This window comes from Oncorhynchus kisutch, linkage group LG6, assembly GCF_002021735.2.
Source record: "Oncorhynchus kisutch isolate 150728-3 linkage group LG6, Okis_V2, whole genome shotgun sequence".
Taxonomy (NCBI): domain Eukaryota; kingdom Metazoa; phylum Chordata; class Actinopteri; order Salmoniformes; family Salmonidae; genus Oncorhynchus; species Oncorhynchus kisutch.
The window spans coordinates 69,225,097-69,247,303 of NC_034179.2; the positions used below are offsets into that span (position 1 = coordinate 69,225,097).

General features: G+C 48.8%; 1 protein-coding gene across 1 annotated transcript in view; it reads left to right on the forward strand.

Annotated features, from left to right (window-relative positions):
* LOC109891909 (rho-related GTP-binding protein RhoN-like) overlaps nt 1-22,207 on the forward strand; it is a 40,878-nt gene that overhangs the window by 7,103 nt on the left and 11,568 nt on the right. Inside the window, exons 3-4 of the mRNA XM_031827285.1 lie at nt 17,159-17,268; nt 19,924-20,058. Of these exons, the coding sequence (XP_031683145.1) occupies nt 17,159-17,268; nt 19,924-20,058 (245 nt within the window). The remainder of the gene's footprint in view (nt 1-17,158; nt 17,269-19,923; nt 20,059-22,207) is intronic.

Consider the following 22,207-nt stretch of genomic DNA (forward strand, 5'->3'; position numbering starts at 1 on the left):
AGCCACCCAGAGGTCCAGGCTGCAGGGCTTTATGTCTACCCAGTCAGAGTGGCCCCTGGCTGGGTACACGTCTCTGACTCTCCCCCTAGAGCCTTGGGGTTCTCTTGGTCTGAGTCACTAACACTGATACGCTCTGACTTCAGCCAGAGAGACAACAGGACCCTGGACAATTGAAAGAGGGAAACGAGGAAGAAAACATGAAGGAAAGAAGTTTCACGATCGTCGTATGGATTGGACCAAAGCGCAGCATGGTTAGAATACATTCTTCTTTATTTAATGAAGAACACGAAGAACACTTAAACAAAAACAACAAAACGACCGTGACCTCTATATAAACACTGTGCTAACGTGCAACATAACATAGACAATAACCCACAAAATACCCAAAGAAGATGGCTGCCTAAATATGGTTCCCAATCAGAGACAACGATAAACACCTGCCTCTAATTGAGAACCAATCTAGGCAACCATAGACCAACATAAACACCTAGATGGAAACAACCCCATAAATCTACAAAACCCCTAGACAGTACAAACACCCTAGATGAGACAAAAACACACATACCACCCTCGTCACACCCTGACCTGACCAAAATATATAAAGAAAACAAAGAATACTCAGGTCAGGGCGAGACAAGAAGAGAAAGACAATAGTCTGACATGGCTAGTTTCACGACCAATTCTTTTTTTAATGAACCACGTCCCCTCTCTCTCTCTCTCTCTCTCTCTCTCTCTGTCTCTCTCATTAGTTTTTATATCTCTGTTCTGACCTGGAGTCAGTGACAGTGTGTAGGAGAGGAAAGGAAAGGAAAGGAGGAGAGGAGCTATGAAAGGGCCAGTCAGCCACACTGACAGGAACACACAGCCTATAATTAAACACACAGAATATCCCATTTAAGTCTAACGCACTCGCTCAGACATACGCACGCACTCCCTCACAAACACACAGATGTGACTATGCAAACACACACACACACACACGCCCGCATACATACTTTTTAGAATAATCTAAAAACACAAAGGAAACATGCATACGGTACACCCAAGGTCATGCTCCTCTCTGGGATTATTATGTGCCATGTCCTTTTGAGTGGTATACTACACAGCCCCATGGTGAGCCCACTGCCCACCTGCCCCGGTTCCTCTCCCTGTTCCTCTGCCCTCTCACTGTCTCCCAGCTCCTTATCTAGACACATAGTGGCTTTTGGGGGATTCCATTCAGACACTATCTCTAATGACATCCTCCCCTCCGATCCCTCTGCTATCTGATGATCTCTGACGATCTCTATATGACCGTCTGACCTTGGTCACAGACAGACAAAGGTCATACGATACGTCTCTGTCTGTACTGCCTCTCTTAAATATGACTGTAGGCTCACGGGGAGGTGCTAGACACTGAGGCTTAACATACAATCTGCTAAACATATGTATTTTTGATTGAACTTTTAGTTTGACAGGGACTCATGCTGAGACCAAGGTATCACTTACAGATGAGCCTTGCAATATATACATCAATAATACACATCATTATACTGTACACATCAATAATACACATCAATATACTGTACACGTCAATATCCTGTACATATCTATATACTGTACACATCAATATACTATACACATCACTATACTGTATACATCAATAATGCACATCATTATACTGTACTCATCAATAATACACATCATTATACTGTACACATCAATATACTGTACACATCAATATACACATCAATATACTATACACATCAGTATACTGTATACATCAATAATGAACATCATTATACTGTACACATCAATAATACACATCAATATACTGTACACATCGATATACACATCAATATACTATACACATCAGTATACTGTATACATCAATAATACACATTATACTGTACACATCAACATACTGTATACATCAATATACACATCAATATACTGTACACATCAATATACGGGGCGGCAGGGTAGCCTAGTGGTTAGAGCGTTGGACTAGTAACCGGAAGGTTGTGAGTTCAAACCCCCGAGCTGACGACATCTGTCGTTCTGCCCCTGAACAGGCAGTTAACCCCGTCATTGAAAATAAGAATGTGTTCTTAACTGACTTGCCTGGTTAAATAAAGGTAAAATTAATAAAAAATTAAAAAATACACATCAGTATACTGCATACTTCAATAATACACATTATACTGTACACATCAATATACTGTATACATCAATAATACACATCAATATGCTGTACACATCAATATGCTGTACACATCAATATACTGTATACATCAATAATACACATCAATATACTGTACACATCAATAATACACATCAATATACTGTACACATCAATAATACACATCAATATAATGTATACATCAATAATACACATCAATATACTATACACATCAGTATACTGTATACATCAATAATACATATCATTATACTGTACACATCAATATACTGTACACATCAATATACACATCTGTATACTCTATACTTCAATAATACACATTATACTGTACACATCAATATACTGTATAAATCAATAATACACATCAATATGCTGTACACATCAATATACTGTATACATCAATAATACACATCAATATACTGTACACATCAATAATACACATCAATATAATGTATACATCAATATACTGTCAATATACTGTATACATCAATAATACACATCAATATACTATACACATCAGTATACTGTATACATCAATAATACATATCATTATACTGTACACATCAATAATACACATCAATATACTGTATACATCAGTAATACACATCAATATTCACCTCAATCAGACTTTAGAATTGTCCTAGAAGCACCAATTCATTCAATTTTAGAGAGCCTTGATTCTTTTAGAGAGCCTTGATTCTTTTAGAGAGCCTTGATTCTTTTAGAGAGCCTTGATTCTGTTAGAAAGCCTTGATTCTTTTAGAGAGCCTTGATTCTGTTAGAGAGCCTTGCTTCTTTTAGAGAGTCTTCCACAAGTCAGGTGCAAAAAAACTGGGGTGGTGCTTGCTTGGCTCAGGGCACAATGAGGCTGGGAAGCAGCTGGGACTGACTGAGGGGGGAGTGGAGTGGGGGGAGGAGGATGGAGAGAATGCTCTCAGAGCTAAGAGAGGATAGTGTTTCGTGGCAGTGAATAGTGGGAGAAGGGACAGAAGAAGGAGAGGTATACATCTAGATCTGGGACCACCCCTCTGAGCCCAGCCCTCTGGGACCTCCCCTCTGAGCCCAGCCCTCTGGGACCTCCCCTCTGAGCCCAGCCCTCTGGGACCACCCCTCTGAGCCCAGCCCTCTGGGACCACCTCTCTGGGTCCAACCCTCTGGGACCTCCCCTCTGAGCCCAGCCCTCTGGGACCACCCCTCTGAGCCCAGCCCTCTGGGACCTCCCCTCTGAGCCCAGCCCTTTGGGACCTCCCCTCTGAGCCCAGCCCTTTGGGACCACCCCTCTGAGCCCAGCCCTCTGGGACCTCCCCTCTGGGACCACCCCTCTGGGTCCAGCCCTCTGGCCTTCATGATGTGTTATGGGACAGGCTTGTTTTTAGCCCTGAGGGAAGAATTTCCAGTCCCGTGCGAGACGTTCACTTACTCACGCATACACTGACTGTTTACAAACTACACTTCACACACGCACTCTATCTCTTTCACAGATACTCACACACATTATTTAGACATTTGCCAGCCAAGAATAAACAGCCAAAGACACAGGCCTATACACAGGACGTTTATTCCAAGCCTGCCTCTATAACTTGTTGGTCTTCAGTGACCTACAGTAATGTGATCCTCTGCATGATCCTTTGACTCCAGTGCCACAGTGGAGTGTTGTTGATCCCAAACGGAGTCAACTAAAGGGCATTCAGTAACAGTATGGGCTGAAACTAGGATTAGTCTGTTGCTTCTACACCTGCATTGCTTGCTGTTTGGGGTTTTAGACTGGGTTTCTGTACAGCACTTTGTGACATCGGCTGATGTAAGAAGGGCTTCATAAATAAATTTGATTGATTGATTGATTTGGAGTTTCTGAGTGTCATCCGATCTTCTCAGACTTTCCTGAAACATTTGTTCGTCATCCTCCGCCAGCAGTGAGGGAGTGTTGATCTCCCAGGGTGGCAGGATGTAGCTCCCACAGGGAACTCTGGGACACGGAGTTTCCGGGCCTGTCCCTCCGGGCGGCAAGAGTAGTGGCTACAGCTTTGATCGCGGCACTTTGAACAGCACGGTGACTGGCCCTCGCCCTCACCACCGCTTGGCTACCACCACCTCTACCGGATGAAACCCTCTCTCAGCGTACCTCTCTCTTACCCCCAGGGTCCCCTAACCCGCATCCTCTCCCACTTCCCTTCCACAGCCCCCATCATTTATGGATGACTATTTAAAAACAGGATCAGATGCTCTCTCTTGTTCTCTCTCTCTTGTTCTCTCTCTCTCTCTCTCTCTCTCTCTCTCTCTCTCTCTCTCTCTCTCTATATCACTCTCTTTCTCTGCTGTCTTTGGCGGGAGTGGAAGTGTACTCAAAGGAGAGAGGGAAATTGTGCCCATCATCTCCACTCGAGCCCTCCCTAGGGACCCTACAGAGTGGGCCAAAGATAGATAGGGCTATGATAGGGATGCGCTTGGATGGGGGGGGGGGGGGGGGGGGGTAGAAGTGGAGAGGATGTCTGTTTCCTCTCACAAGCTGTCTTTTATGTGACCGTGATAGATGTCTGAACAATCCTATTTCAATTCCTATTTAATATCCAACAGACAGCCGTGGACGGAAATAACCCACTCTTAGTAGTATTCCAACACTCTGATGAATTTCCCTCAGCCCAGGAAAGAAAGAGATGGAAAAGAGATGACTCTCAAAGGATGTGATGCACGGTGTTTTACAGGGGAAAGGGAATCTAAGGAGGTGGATTTTTGATTGTGTGTGAGAGAGAGAAGAGAGATGAATCCATTAGGCCACGGTAATCACGGAGTTACAGGCCGGCTGTCTCTGAAGCTACCGAACACTGGCCACCACCATGCCTGCAGTCTGCAGTATACCTCCCTCCTCCATCCCTCTGTGCTTTAGCCGTGTCTCAGCGGTGGACGGTTCTGAGGTGCTGCGAAGGACCAGGGAGGGGCGGCCTGCCTTTACAACCTGTCTCCCCGGGCCCTTTGTCGAATCGGATCAACACATAATCTCTTCAGGGAGTGAAACCGGATATTCCCAGGTCTTCTCAATTCCAAAATACCCCCCCCTTTCCCTCTCCTCCCTTCCCTGTGGACCCTACTCTGCTTTCACATGCCCAGAGCAACAACAGAGAAGTGATCTCAAGACGTGACGTGAAGCTGGGTGTTGGAAAGGGGATGTTAGAATCAGCGTGGTTGGCATTACGAGGTCTAAGTGGTGGAGGTGGGGAAACGCACAGCCTTTTGTTCTCCTGGCTGTCTTTCAATGCCCCTTGTCTGTTTGAATGGTGTTATTTGGTGTAACTGTTTCGTAGTGACTCATCGCTTGAGCAAACCCAGACGAAGCGTGTTTATTAAAAAAAAGAAGAAGATTTATTTAATCTTTATTTAACCAGGTAGGCCAGTTGAGAACAAGTTCTCCTTTACAACTGCAACCTGGCCAAGATAAAGCAAAGCAGTGCGACAAAAACAACAACACAGAGTTACACATAAACAAACGTATAGTCATTTAACACAAAAGAAAATAAAATTTGAAAAATCTATGTACAGTTTGTGCAAATGTAGAAGAGTAGGGAGGTAGGCAATAAATAGGCCCTAGAGGTGAAAATAATTACAATTTAGCATTAATACTGGAGTGATACTGGGGTGCAAAAGAGCAAGAGGATAAGTATCAATATGGGGATGAGGTAGTTGGGTGTGCTATTTACAGATTGGCTGTGTACAGGTACAGTGATCATCGGTAAGCTGCTCTGACAGCTGATGCTTAAAGTTAGTGAGGGAGATATAAGACCCCAGCTTCAGAGATTTTTGCAATTCGTTCCAGTCAGTGGCAGCAGAGAACAAGAAGGAAAGGCGGCCAAAGCAAGTGTTGGCTTTGGGGATGACCAGTGCAATGTACCTGCTGGAGCGCGTGCTACAGGTGCGTGTTGCTAAGGTGACCAGTGAGCTGAGATAAGGCGGGGCTTTACCTAGCAGAGACTTATAGATGACCTGAAGCCGGTGAGTTTGGCGACGGATATGTACTGAGGGTCAGTCAACGAGAGCATACAGGTCACAGTGGTGGGTAGCTTTGGGATAAAACGGATGGCACTGTGATAGACTACATCCAGTTTGTTGAGTAGAGTGTTAGGATTTATTTTTATTTTGTAAATGACATCATACAATACAAGCACACCTTCCCAGACCACAGACTGGGGAGGTGTGCTTGTATTGTACATAGACAATCAATCATGGATGCATATTCTGTCTAACAAAGACCTGGACCTAATAAAGCCTTAAGTACTGTATACCAAACAGAACTCAAATAATTGGTTACATCATAAACAAGGAATACACATTAGTTCATTGGGAAACATTGGTTCCTCAGTTGGACACTAACTGGGGAGGAAAGACAGAGAGAGAGAGATGGGAGAAGTGAGAGAAAAACAGCAATAGAAGGAAGAAGATTGAAGGTTTCCGCCAGGGAGAATCATGTCATATACAGAGAGCCATAGTGATGCAGAGAGCCATAGTGATGCAGAGAGCCATAGTGATGCAGAGAGCCATAGTGATACAGAGAGCCATAGTGATGCAGAGAGCCATAGTGATGCAGAGAGCCATAGTGATATAGAGAGCCATAGTGATACAGAGAGCCATAGTGATGCAGAGAGCCATAGTGATGCAGAGAGCCATAGTGATACAGAGAGCCATAGTGATACAGAGAGCCATAGTGATGCAGAGAGCCATAGTGATGCAGAGAGCCATAGTGATGCAGAGAGCCATAGTGATACAGAGAGCCATAGTGATATAGAGAGCCATAGTGATGCAGAGAGCCATAGTGATGCAGAGAGCCATAGTGATATAGAGAGCCATAGTGATGCAGAGAGCCATAGTGATACAGAGAGCCATAGTGATATAGAGAGCCATAGTGATGCAGAGAGCCATAGTGATACAGAGAGCCATAGTGATGCAGAGAGCCATAGTGATGCAGAGAGCCATAGTGATATAGAGAGCCATAGTGATGCAGAGAGCCATAGTGATACAGAGAGCCATAGTGATGCAGAGAGCCATAGTGATACAGAGAGCCATAGTGATATAGAGAGCCATAGTGATGCTGAGAGCCATAGTGATGCAGAGAGCCATAGTGATACAGAGAGCCATAGTGATGCAGAGAGCCATAGTGATACAGAGAGCCATAGTGATACAGAGAGCCATAGTGATACAGAGAGCCATAGTGATACAGAGAGCCATAGTGATACAGAGAGCCATAGTGATACAGAGAGCCATAGTGAGACAGAGAGCCATAATGATACAGAGAGCCATAGTGAGACAGAGAGCCATAGTGAGACAGAGAGCCATAGTGAGACAGAGAGCCATAGTGAGACAGAGAGCCATAGTGAGACAGAGAGCCATAGTGAGACAGAGAGCCATAGTGAGACAGAGAGCCATAGTGATACAGAGAGCCATAGTGAGACAGAGAGCCATAGTGATACAGAGAGCCATAGTGATGCAGAGAGCCATAGTGATACAGAGAGCCATAGTGATGCAGAGAGCCATAGTGAGACAGAGAGCCATAGTGATACAGAGAGCCATAGTGAGACAGAGAGCCATAGTGAGACAGAGAGCCATAGTGATACAGAGAGCCATAGTGATACAGAGAGCCATAGTGATGCAGAGAGCCATAGTGATACAGAGAGCCATAGTGATGCAGAGAGCCATAGTGAGACAGAGAGCCATAGTGATACAGAGAGCCATAGTGATACAGAGAGCCATAGTGATGCAGAGAGCCATAGTGATACAGAGAGCCATAGTGATGCAGAGAGCCATAGTGAGACAGAGAGCCATAGTGAGACAGAGAGCCATAGTGATACAAGGATAGTGGGAGAGAGTGATAGAAAGCAACACAGCTTGACTTAGTCTCTATAGAGACAGAAAAAAACATTAACACACACATATATATATATATATATATATATATATATATATATATAGAGAGAGAGATCAAACAGCAGGAGATGAAATGCAGAGAGGGAGGAGAGGAGGGATGAAAAGAGAGAGAAAGAGGAGTCTCCATCACCATATCCCCAGAGGCCCAGAGAAGACAGACAGTAATCCAGCTCTCGGCTGGCGGCCACGTCCCCCTCTGTCCCCAACCTGCTCTGTCAGCGGACAGCCCTGCTTTTGAACCTGCGAGTGGGAGAGACACAGGCATTAACTCCACTACAGTGGGGCTTTGAGTCAGATCCTTGCACCGGGGCTTAGCCATCACCCTTCAAAGGCTCTATTTCCGCCAGAGAGAGAAAGAGGGAGAGAGAGAGAGGGAGCCAGCATAGCTTTGATCAATATCCTTGGCAAGGGGACCACAGACTGGGGAGGTTAATGGCCATTTAACCCACTGTCCACTGTCCCACCTGCACTTTAGAGCCTTTGACAACCTGACGTTGCACACCGTATTTCAGACCACCAGATTCTTTATCGGTGTGTGTGTGTACGGGGTGTCTGTGTGTGTCGAACTGGGAAAAGTGCAAACACCCACAGTGCTCAAACCTTAGAACTAATGGAGGGGAAACAGACCAAGCCAGCAGAATGCTTTGTAGGACATGATGAAAGGATGTTGTTTCTAGATGCAGTATATAATGTCTTGGGTTGGCATCTAGTAGCCTGCAGTACAAGCCCCCTCTAAAGGTGTCCGGTCTGGCAAGACATAATGCTTTCCTCTCTCTGTAAGCAAGGTTTTTTGAGCATGAGGTTGCTTGAGTGGAAGGCTATAGGCCAACCCCCCCCCCCCCCCCCCCCCCCCCCCTCTGGGCATCTGCAGTGAAAGCTCTAATGTCCAAGAGCCCCAATCCCCCTCTCTTTCCTCTCCTCCCCGTCTCCTCTTGGTTACCTCTTTGCCATCAATGCATCAGCTCCTTGTGGATGCACTCCGTCCTCGCTCTCTTTTCCCGTCTCCATTGTTCCCCTGCTCTCTCGCTCCCTCCGTCTCTTACCTCCTTTCGGGGGCAGCACAAAGAAGCCATTTGCGTCGCGGCAGGTTGCTATGCTACACAGTCAGCACAACTTGAAATGTTTTGCTGCACTTTGAAGGTGGTATTAAAGGGGAAAACAGCTGCGGGTGTTGGAGAGAAAGAGAGAAAGAGAGAGTGGTATGTGTGAGCACATTTGTATTTTTAGTGTTTGTGTTTATGGGCTATGGCTAGTTTGATAATATTGTTTCTATGGACCCAGCACAGTATGCATCAGACACTTTATTTGAGAAAGTGGGCGTCTGTGTGTGTGTGTGCGTGCGTGCACACGCGTGTGTGTGTGTGTGTGCGTGCGTGTGTGTGTGTAAGCACGCGCGTGTGTATGTGTGTATGTGTGTGTGTGTATGTGTGTGTGTGTGTATGTGTGTGTGTGTGTGTGTATGTGTGTGTGTGTGTGTGTGGTCTAATCAGCCTGTGTTTGTTGCTGTGGACTCCATGCTCTCTGTGTTTGTTGCTGTGGACTCCATGCTCTCTGTGTTTGTTGCTGTGGACTCCATGCTCTCTGTGTTTGTTGCTGTGGACTCCACGCTCTCTGTGTTTGTTGCTGTGGACTCCATGCTCTCTGTGTTTGTTGCTGTGGACTCCACGCTCTCTGTGTTTGTTGCTGTGGACTCCATGCTCTCCGTGTTTGTTGCTGTGGACTCCACGCACTCTGTGTTTGTTGCTGTGGACTCCACGCTCTCTGTGTTTGTTGCTGTGGACTCCACGCTCTCTGTGTTTGTTGCTGTGGACTCCATGCTCTCCGTGTTTGTTGCTGTGGACTCCATGCTCTCCGTGTTTGTTGCTGTGGACTCCACGCTCTCTGTGTTTGTTGCTGTGGACTCCATGCTCTCCGTGTTTGTTGCTGTGGACTCTCTGCTCTCTGTGTTTGTTGCTGTGGACTCCATGCTCTCCGTGTTTGTTGCTGTGGACTCTCTGCTCTCTGTGTTTGTTGCTGTGGACTCCATGCTCTCCGTGTTTGTTGCTGTGGACTCTCTGCTCTCTGTGTTTGTTGCTGTGGACTCCATGCTCTCTGTGTTTGTTGCTGTGGACTCCACGCTCTCTGTGTTTGTTGCTGTGGACTCCACGCTCTCTGTGTTTGTTGCTGTGGACTCCACGCTCTCCGTGTTTGTTGCTGTGGACTCCACGCTCTCTGTGTTTGTTGCTGTGGACTCTCTGCTCTCTGTGTTTGTTGCTGTGGACTCCACGCTCTCTGTGTTTGTTGCTGTGGACTCCATGCTCTCCGTGTTTGTTGCTGTGGACTCCATGTTCTCTGTGTTTGTTGCTGTGGACTCCATGCTCTATGTGTTTGTTGCTGTGGACTCCATGCTCTCCGTGTTTGTTGCTGTGGACTCCATGCTCTCTGTGTTTGTTGCTGTGGACTACACGCTCTCTGTGTTTGTTGCTGTGGACTCCATGCTCTCTGTGTTTGTTGCTGTGGACTCCACGCTCTCTGTGTTTGTTGCTGTGGACTCTCTGCTCTCCGTGTTTGTTGCTGTGGACTCCATGCTCTCCGTGTTTGTTGCTGTGGACTCTCTGCTCTCTGTGTTTGTTGCTGTGGACTCCATGCTCTCCGTGTTTGTTGCTGTGGACTCTCTGCTCTCTGCTCATTAGACGACTTCTGGGTAAAAGCTGCTCTTTCCCCGTCTCTTTGCTGGAAGCCATTTCAATGGCCTCTTTCTCAGCTGCTTCTGCACCCAGCAAAAACCCTTTAACCATGATTCATGTCTCCACAAGCAACCAGACATGTCCCGGTTCAAAGAGGCGTAATCGCCCTGGTAATGGTGCAATATAGCTCTTCAACACACAAGTTAAATTATACACAATTATGTGTTGATACATTTACCCAAAACAAGCATTATACTAGAAGTAGGTTTCTCTCGAAAACTGGTAAGAAAATTGGACAGTGTCGCCCCTATTCACAGCAACAACTATCAAGGGTTATATCAGGATGTATTTTTCCAGCGCAGATTGACTTGTTATCAACGTTCCTAAACCATGAACAACATAATGACTGCATCTCATCACAATACGGTCTGATCAGGAAGTTGTGGCACATGTCTCTTAGTGGCAGCAGTTCCCTTGTTCACAGTTATATCCAGGGACTTAACAGTCAAGGCTTAAATGAAGTCATAGCAGAGGCCATTAGGCCTGGATAGTGTGTGTTATAGCGCTCCAGTGAGTCCCTGCCTGTATCCTACTACTATACTGTAAGTCCCTTGGGATGTTAATGGCCTTTGAGAAGGCTGGCCTCTTGGCTTCTCTGTATCCTCCATTCAGACAGAGGCCTTTCCCTTCTGCCATGCCTCTTCTTCTCCCTAATTAGTACAGTGGACATAAAGACAGCTATCCTTACTTCCTGTCGGTGGTGGCTAGTGCTGAATCAGGATAATGCTAACGCTAGGCGTTTTATGCCCGTCCTTGGTATCGAGGGGCGGGTTTGCTTTGGCAGTGCCAGTCCTGAGTGGGCTCGGCCAGGTTCTGCCTGTACCCCCCCCCCCCCCCTTCCCCATCCGTCTTGTCCCTCCTCCCGTCCCTGACTGGAATTCACTTGACCTTTTGTTCTATCTCACAGCCAACGGCGTGAGCCCCATCTTCATGCCTCATGTAACGGTCCTATACCTCTTTCTCTGTTCTGTTCTGTCCAGTCCAACGCTTTCATTACCCATCTGCACAGCACAGCCCCCCTTCTCTGCACCATCGCACCCCCCACCTCCACCGTATCTCTCGCACCTATCAAACTGTGAAAGTGGGGCCTCGCTTTTGGCAAGAGGCGCTGAGGAATTTTGTGAGTGTCAAAAACTGCATATCTCCTCCTCCTGCTACTGCTGCTGCTGATGATGGTTATGGTGATTGGCTTTTATTTGTGTCTGCTCGGGTTGTTTTACACACAGTACTCTTCCTCCTTCCTTGTTTTCTCCCTCCCTCCCCTTCTCTCTCTCAGAGGACTTCTCTGACTTTGTAAAAGTGCTGAGGTGACTTCTCTGTTCCTCTGAGGTTCTGTGACTAGCCCTGTCGTGCCCGTCGCCTGTCAATCATGCTGATCTGTAGGATTGACTGATTGATCCCCCAAGGATTGACTGGTTGATCCCCCAAGGATTGACTGGTTGATCCCCCAAGGATTGACTGATTGATCCCCAAGGATTGACTGGTTGATCCCCCAAGGATTGACTGATTGATCCCCCAAGGATTGACTGGTTGACTGGTTGATCCCCCCTCTCTCATCCCTCTGCTTTTTGCCCTAGCTTCAGCCCAGTGTGAAAGTCATTAAGTATTTTTGTTGCCCTCTCCTCCTCACCCCTCACACACTCCTTCCCTCTCCTCCTCACCCCTCACACACTCCTTCCCTCTCCTCCTCACCCCTCACACACTCCTTCCCTCTCCTCCTCACCCCTCACACACTCCTTCCCTCTCCTCCTCACCCCTCACACACTCCTTCCCTCTCCTCCTCACCCCTCACACACTCCCTCCCTCTCTCCTCACCCCTCACACACTCCCTCCCTCTCTCCTCACCCCTCACACACTCCTTCCCTCTCCTCCTCACCCCTCACACACTCCTTCCCTCTCCTCCTCACCCCTCACACTCCCTCCCTCTCTCCTCACCCCTCACACACTCACTCCCTCTCTTCTCACCCCTCACACACTCCCTCCCTCTCCTCCTCACCCCCCACACACTCCTTCCCTCTCCTCCTCACCCCTCACACAATCCTTCCCTCTCCTCCTCACCCCTCACACACTCCTTCCCTCTCCTCCTCACCCCTCACACACTCCTTCCCTCTCCTCCTCACCCCTCACACACTCCTTCCCTCTCCTCCTCACCCCTCACACACTCCTTCCCTCTCCTCCTCACCCCTCACACTCCCTCCCTCTCTCCTCACCCCTCACACACTCACTCCCTCTCTTCTCACCCCTCACACACTCCCTCCCTCTCCTCCTCACCCCCCACACACTCCTTCCCGCTCCTCCTCACCCCTCACACACTCCTTCCCTCTCCTCCTCACCCCTCACACACTCCTTCCCTCTCCTCCTCACCCCTCACACACTCCTTCCCTCTCCTCCTCACCCCTCACACACTCCTTCCCTCTCCTCCTCACCCCTCACACACTCCCTCCCTCTCTCCTCACCCCTCACACACTCCTTCCCTCTCCTCCTCACCCCTCACACACTCCCTCCCTCTCTCCTCACCCCTCACACACTCCCTCCCTCTCTCCTCACCCCTCACACACTCCTTCCCTCTCCTCCTCACCCCTCACACACTCCTTCCCTCTCCTCCTCACCCCTCACACTCCCTCCCTCTCTCCTCACCCCTCACACACTCACTCCCTCTCTTCTCACCCCTCACACACTCCCTCCCTTTCTTCTCACCCCTCACACACTCCCTCCCTCTCGCCTCACCCCTCACACACTCCCTCCCTCTCTCCTCACCCCTCAGACACTCCCTCCCTCTCTCCTCACCCCTCACACACTCATTCCCTCTCTCCTCACCCCTCACACACTCCCTCCCTCTCTCCTCACCCCTCACACACTCATTCCCTCTCTCCTCACCCCTCACACACTCCCTCCCTCTCTCCTCTCCCCTCACACACTCCTTCCCTCTCTCTTCTCCCCTCACACACTCCTTCCCTCCCTCCTCTCCCCTCGCACACTCCTTCCCTCTCTCTTCTCCCCTCACACACTCCTTCCCTCTCTCCTCTCCCCTCACACACTCCATCCCTCTCTCTTCTCCCCTCACACACTCCTTCCCTCTCTCCTCACCCCTCACACACTCCCTCCCTCCCTCTCTCTTCTCCCCTCACACACTCCTTCCCTCTCTCCTCACCCCTCACACACTCCCTCCCTCTCTCTTCTCCCCTCACACACTCCTTCCCTCTCTCCTCTCCCCTCGCACACTCTTTCCCTCTCTCTTCTCCCCTCACACACTCCTTCCCTCTCTCCTCTCCCCTCACACACTCCATCCCTCTCTCTTCTCCCCTCACACACTCCTTCCCTCTCTCCTCACCCCTCACACACTCCCTCCCTCCCTCTCTCTTCTCCCCTCACACACGCCCCTTCCCTCTCTCCTCACCCCTCACACACTCCCTCCCTCACTCTTCTCCCCTCACACACTCCTTCCCTCTCTCCTGACCCCTCACACACTCCCTCCCTCTCTCCTCTCCCCTAACACAGTCCCTCCCTCTCTCCTCTCCCCTAACACAGTCCCTCCCTCTCTCCTCTGCCCTCACTCCCTCCCTCTCTCCTCTCCCCTCACACACTCCCTCCCTCTCTCCTCTCCCCGAACACACTCCCTCCCTCTCTCCTCTGCCCTCACTCCCTCCCTCTCTCCTCACCCCTCACACACTCCCTCCCTCTCTCCTCACCCCTCACACAGTCCCTCCCTCTCTCCTCTCCCCTAACACAGTCCCTCCCGCTCTCCTCTCCCCTAACACAGTCCCTCCCTCTCTCCTCTCCCCTCACACAGTCCCTCCCTCTCTCCTCTCCCCTAACACAGTCCCTCCCTCTCTCCTCTCCCCTAACACAGTCCCCCCCTCTCTCCTCTCCCCTAACACAGTCCCTCCCTCTCTCCTCACCCCTAACACAGTCCCTCCCTCTCTCCTCTCCCCTAACACAGTCCCTCCCTCTCTCCTCTCCCCTCACACAGTCCCTCCCTCTCTCCTCTCCCCTAACACAGTCCCCCCCTCTCTCCTCTCCCCTAACACAGTCCCTCCCTCTCTCCTCACCCCTAACACAGTCCCTCCCTCTCTCCTCTCCCCTAACACAGTCCCTCCCTCTCTCCTCTCCCCTAACACAGTCCCCCCCTCTCTCCTCACTGCAGGCCTGTTGTGATGTGATACATACTAAAGATCACCTTTGGCATTACAATACCTTGTGACCAATCAGGGCCCTGCATTGTTTGATACACTGCTGAGTGGTGGACCTGCTGTCCATGTGATGGTTTCCTAATGACTGACTTCCTGCTGCTGGGAGGACTGCTTCTTCTCTGAGATACAATCCCTGGCTCTGTCTGGGACCCCACTGTTTGTATTTGAGATGTCACTCTGTTCTGTGTTACTCTGTTGCTCTGTTGAACAGCAGGGCGGGAGAAACAGGAAGAGTGAGCTCTGGCTGCAGAAGCCAAATGAATGAACGTCTAACAAACTTCTCAATGGCTATATGAAAAAGAAGACATTTGTAAAGCTTCCTTCCTGTGCACTCGTCATCTCAAGCATACAAAGGCCATCCCTCGCACATGCACATTCTCTCTCACTGAAGGGTAACAGCCTTTGACCCTTTAGGACAGGGGCCCTGTTGCATTGTCCAGTGAGGGGATGGCTCCGGTCAGGGCAGGGAGGCTGAATGTTTAGGGTTATGCACCGCGTGCAGCCATTGTGCAGGCCTCATTCCACCACAAACAAAGAGAACATAGCACTGCTAAAACAGGCGCAACTACCATTGTGCCCATCCCAATTCACTGGCACAGCAAGTCTGTGCCTGTTCAACAGCCTGCCATGGCATTATGTGAGGCCATGTACAGTAACAATGTCTACATCACTCTACTCTACATGCCAGACATCAGGTACAGGCTGTTTGTATAGGCTTCTACTGCTCTAACTTGGTGGCATTTCAGTTGACATTTCAGGTTAAAATCTAGTCTACATCTTTATTCTCCCCTGTTTGATATTCTCTCTCTCTCTCTCTCTCTCTCTAGTCTATCTCCTAATAAAAGCAATAGCAGAGTCAGATTTCTTGTGTCCATTCCAACAAGATTCTGTTCCCATGCTCTAGAGGGATGTAGGCTTGTGTTGCCTATATCTCAGGGGAGACAGGAAGGAACCCATGGCCACATCCCCAGCAAGGATCCCTCAGAGCCCAGGGAGTTTTACAAGCCTCCTAATGAGAGCAGTAGGGGAATGGAGAGAGGAGAGAGGGGGTGGGGAGAGGAGAGGAGAGAGGGAATGGAGAGAGGAGAGAGGGGGTGGGGAGAGGAGAGAGGGGGTGGGGAGAGGAGAGAGAGGAATGGTGAGAGAGGAGAGGGGGGGTGGGGAGAGGAGAGGAGAGAGGGAATGGAGAGAGGAGGGAGGGGGTGGGGAGAGGAGAGAGGGGGTGGGGAGAGGAGAGAGAGGAATGGTGAGAGAGGAGAGGGGGGGTGGGGAGAGGAGAGAGGGAATGGAGAGAGGAGAGAGGGGGTGGGGAGAGGAGAGAGAGGGAATGGAGAGAGGAGAGAGGGGGTGGGGAGAGGAGAGAGAGGGGGAATGGAGAGAGGAGAGAGGGGGTGGGGAGAGGAGAGAGGGGGTGGGGAGAGGAGAGAGAGGGAGAATGGAGAGAGGGGAGAGGAGAGAGAGGGGGAATGGAGAGAGGAGAGACAGGGAATGAGGAGAGAGGGGGAATGGAGAGAGGAGAGAGGGGGAAGTGTGTGTGTGTGTGTGTGTGTGTGTGTGTGTGTGTGTGTGTGTGTGTGTGTGTGTGTGTGTGTGTGTGTGTGTGTGTGTGTGTGTGTGTGTGTGTGTGTGTGTGTGTGTGAGTGTGTGTGAGTGTGAGTGTGAGTGAGTGAGTGAGAGAAATCTCAGGAGCGGCAGAGAAAGTGAGAGTGAGAAAGCCCTTTGTACCGCGACAATTGTCATTTGGGATAGGGATGTAGTATGTGGAAAGGGACCTAGCTCCTCTGCCAACTACAGTTAATGTGTGTGTGTGCTTATCACAATGCCCCTCCCTACCCCCTACTGCCTCTTAAACTGGGGGAGGGTCACAGACTAAGGATACTCTCCCATCTGCCCACAGCTGTTTATATCAACAGGTGTGTGCGTCAGCAGAGAGTGTGTGTGCTGTGAAGCTGTGATACTCCCTGCTGGAATGGTTAAGTGTACAGTATGTTAATGCCCATTTGTTAAACAGCTTCGTCCTCCAGGGTGTACAGAGGCTGCCAAGCGTTCACATTCTATTAGAATCATGTGGGTTGAATGAGGTAAAGGGATCTTACATAAAGTGTCTAGTGTGCTGACTGGGTCTAACTGCATGCGTGTCTGTGTGTCCGCAGGTTCCTCGTATTATGACAACGTGCGGCCGTTGGCCTATCCTGACTCAGACGCTGTGCTCATCTGCTTTGACATCAGTCGCCCAGAGACTCTGGACAGTGTTCTGAAGAAGGTCGGTATCTTCCTCCTCCTCATCCTCCTTTCCCTCACCTTCCTCCTCCAACCCCTCCCTTCCTCTTCCTCCTCTTCCTCCTCCTCACAACCAGGGTATGTAAACAACATGCCCTGCCATTAGAGAACGTTCTCTATTAACATTCTCATCCAAACTGCTCTGCCTCCCCTTCTCATATAGAGTTCCCATGCTATCTATAGCCAGCACACATTCTGACCCGTCAACAATAGAATAATGTCACAATGGGGGTAAGAGCTATCCCCCTTTATCCCCATGAAACCAGCAGGGCTACTTGACCCCTTGACCCCTATTGGAATGAGAGGTCAGACTGGAGAATGAGAGGAGGCCCTGGAGCCTGGTTTGGGTGGGATTTGAAGTGGAGCTCCAGCAATGGCAGATTAGCTTTGCAACAACCAATCAAAGAGCAGCTGTTTAAGGAGACAGAGTATTTATGTGAATCTGGGCATTTATGGGACTTTCATATTAAGTGAGAAGCCAGGACAGATGCTGATAGTTAACGTTTTTACCGTGGCTTTTGGGTGTGATATGTTGATACTGGGCTTGGGAAGGGAACCAGGCAGAGTGTGGTAAAGTGTGGAGGTGGGGTGGTGACGTGGTCATGGGAATGTTTTACAGCTATTCTCATGAGAGAGTTTGTGTGCGTCAGTAAATTTGTTACATTACACATTTAAAACAGTGTGTGTGTGTGTGTGTTTGTGTCATGTAAACCAGTCTCGCTGGCCCTCAGCGGTCTCTCAGTAGTCCTCCATCTTGAGGCCATGTGTGGTGCGTCTCTTTGAAGGTCTCCTCCTGTGAGCTCAGGACCTTGTAAAATACATTCCCACGGCGGCTCTGTTGACGTGTTTAGTGGTCTGAGGGGAGCTGGTAAAACACGCCCCACCCACAGGCTCTGTAGAGCTAACCCACACGACACCTTGGTTCTACCCACCCGTCTCAGTCTCAGAGTTCCGTGCCCCCGTCTGTCGACATGGCTTGTGGTTTTCCCATGAATCCCTTTGGTAGGGGGTGGCCATGACCCCTTGACCCCTAGCTGTGCCTCCATTAATTTTTAAAACCTGGGTGCGAATGGAAACCTGTTGCCCAATCACCGTCTCAAATTAGACTCTTGACCTCTGTGACCTTGCCTGTCACCAAGGTCATCAGATGACAGGAGCGGGAGGGGATTGAGAATGGGGGTGCAACGTGGTTGGATGGTATAGAAGAGATGGGGGTGGAGCATGGGGTGGGGGTCAAAGGTTGTTTAACTCTTGACGGATGGCTGCACACCCCTGCATTCTGCATGTGGCTCCTGGTTGAATTCAGACATGGTGGGTGTTTTGGGGAGGGGGGGTGTTATTTGGTATTTGTGTGGCAGAAGGGAGGCAGAATTTATTTTCCAGCTGAAGCCTGAACGATGACATTTAATCTCACAGGGTGTTGTTTCAACTGGGCTGCACAGGGTTTTCTGTTCTGTACTCTACCTAAAATAGCTCTATTGACTCAAGCCAGCGTGTAGAAAGAAATTAAATTAATCTCATTGTATTATATCACACAGAAATCTCTCTCCTCCATTTCTAGTGGATTGGTAAGTCTTATCCAAACCACTCAATTGGCAAAGAGAATTTAGAGCACTGATTTAATGGGGAGCTCATTTAAACAGCTTCCCTATTATTGTGAAATGATAGATTCCTCTGAGGTCTAATCATAGATCTGCGTATTCATCTAACTGTGTGAAGCTATATTGGGAGACTCACACAAATACACAGGGAACAGAACAGAAGTCTCACAGGGAGACCACGGAAGCAAAGTCATTCATTTACATGAATTTAGACTAATGAGATAATCTAATGTCTATTACAGAGAGATTTAGGTGAGACAAAGAAACGGTTCATCCTCTTTGCTTAACAGGGGCCAGGGTCAACCCTCTTCCACTATGAGCTAAGTGGCCTGGGTAGAGTCCTGGGGGTCGCAGGCCAGGGTAGTTTGGGGCAGAGAATGTAAAGGTCCTCTGTGTGGAGTCATTACACTGTTTTCATAGGAATGTCCTGCTGGTGAGGTGACTGATGAGCGCTGCTGGCTATTTACTGATGCTCTTTCTTTCTTTCTTTCTTTCTTTCTTTCTTTCTTTCTTTCTTTCTTTCTTTCTTTCTTTCTTTCTTTCTTTCTTTCTTTCTTTCTTTCTTTCTTTCTTTCTTTCTTTCTTTCTGTCTGTCTGTGTCTGTCTGTCTGTCTGTCTGTCTGTCTGTCTGTCTGTCTGTGTCCCAGACCTGGATCAAATACTGACCTCGGTCCAATTGAGGTGTGCTTGAGTTGGCTTGGAATTTGCACTTTTGTAACTATTCTATTGGTTTCATAATTGTAACGAAAAAAAACGAAATAAATGAGAGCTCTAGTATTTGACATGTACTGTATTTGTATTAGGTTTGAACTGTCTGTCTACTTCTCTCTTTCTGTTTCTTCGTTAACCTCTGCCTGCCGGTATGTCTGCCTGTCTGTATGTCTGCCTGTCTGTATGTCTGCCTGCCTGTATGTCTGCCTGTCTGTATGTCTGTATGTCTGTATGTCTGTATGTCTGCCTGCCTGTATGTCTGCCTGTCTGCCTCTCTCTTTATGTGTCCTTGTTAACATGCTCCTGTCTGTGTGCCCATCCCACAGTGGCAGGGGGAGACCCAGGAGTTCTGTCCCAATGCCAAGGTGGTTCTGGTGGGTTGTAAGCTGGACATGAGGACAGACGTGAGCACCCTGAGAGAGCTGTCCAAGCAACGCCTCATCCCCATCACACACGAACAGGTGGGCAGAGGGAGAGGAGTGGGGAAAGGATGGAGGGATGAATAAATGAAAGAGGAAAACATAGCAGGAAGGAGATGAGTTATAACCCATCGAATTATAATGAGACACGCACGGGAGAAGAGAGAGACAGAGCCGACCCAGCTTTAACCCTTAACCCAGCATTGATGTAGCCATCCTCAGTTGCTATATCAATGCGCACACATACATTATGTACATATTACCCGATACAAAGAAACACACCGAAGCAGACATTTTGCAGAGGTTGGCGTTCTGACTCTAATATGCTGGGTTTAGGGGGTGGCAGGGTGGGGGGTGGGTATGTATAGGATTTATGTCTCAGGAGTTGAGCCACATTTTACCCGGAGACGAAATATTCATGCAGATTTGGGGATTTTGAAACGGTGGAATAAATAGAAAAACAAACTTTGATAAACAAGGCCTTTTATCGCACGCTACCACATCCTCTAATCCAGGGACATGGTAATGATGGAGGGAACACTACCACATCCTCTAATCCAGGGACATGGTAATGATGGAGGGAACGCTACCACATCCTCTAATCCAGGGACATGGTAATGATGGATGGAACACTACCACATCCTCTAATCCAGGGACATGGTAATGATGGAGGGAACGCAACCACATCCTCTAATCCAGGGGCATGGTAATGATGGAGGGAACACTACCACATCCTCTAATCTAGGGACATGGTAATGATGGAGGGAACGCTACCACATCCTCTAATCCAGGGACATGGTAATGATGGAGGGAACGCAACCACATCCTCTAATCCAGGGGCATGGTAATGATGGAGGGAACACTACCACATCCTCTAATCCAGGGACATGGTAATGATGGAGGGAACACTACCACATCCTCTAATCCAGGGACATGGTAATGATGGAGGGAACACTACCACATCCTCTAATCCAGGGACATGGTAATGATGGAGGGAACACTACCACATCCTCTAATCCAGGGACATGGTAATGATGGAGGGAACACTACCACATCCTCTAATCCAGGGGCATGGTAATGATGGAGGGAACACTACCACATCCTCTAATCCAGGGACATGGTAATGATGGAGGGAACACTACCACATCCTCTAATCCAGGGACATGGTAATGATGGAGGGAACGCTACCACATCCTCTAATCCAGGGACATGGTAATGATGGAGGGAACGCTACCATATCCTCTAATCCAGGGACATGGTAATGATGGAGGGAACACTACCACATCCTCTAATCCAGGGACATGGTAATGATGGAGGGAACTCTACCACATCCTCTTAGCCAGGGACATGGTAATGATGGAGGGAACACTACCACATCCTCTAATCCAGGGATATGGTAATGATGGAGGGAACACTACCACATCCTCTTAGCCAGGGGCATGGTAATGATGGAGGGAACACTACCACATCCTCTAATCCAGGGACATGGTAATGATGGAGGGAACACTACCACATCCTCTAATCCAGGGACATGGTAATGATGGAGGGAACGCTACCACATCCTCTAATCCAGGGACATGGTAATGATGGAGGGAACGCCACCACATCCTCTAATCCAGGGACATGGTAATGATGGAGGGAACGCTACCACATCCTCTAATCCAGGGATATGGTAATGATGGAGGGAACGCTACCACATCCTCTAATCCAGGGACATGGTAATGATGGAGGGAACTCTACCACATCCTCTAATCCAGGGACATGGTAATGATGGAGGGAACGCTACCACATCCTCTAATCCAGGGACATGGTAATGATGGAGGGAACTCTACCACATCCTCTAATCCAGGGACATGGTAATGATGGAGGGAACGCTACCACATCCTCTAATCCAGGGACATGGTAATGATGGAGGGAACTCTACCACATCCTCTAATCCAGGAACATGGTAATGATGGAGGGAACTCTACCACATCCTCTAATCCAGGGACATGGTAATGATGGAGGGAACTCTACCATATCCTCTAATCCAGGGACATGGTAATGATGGAGGGAACGCTACCACATCCTCTAATCCAGGGACATGGTAATGATGGAGGGAACGCTACCACATCCTCTAATCCAGGGACATGGTAATGATGGAGGGAACACTACCATATCCTCTAATCCAGGGACATGGTAATGATGGAGG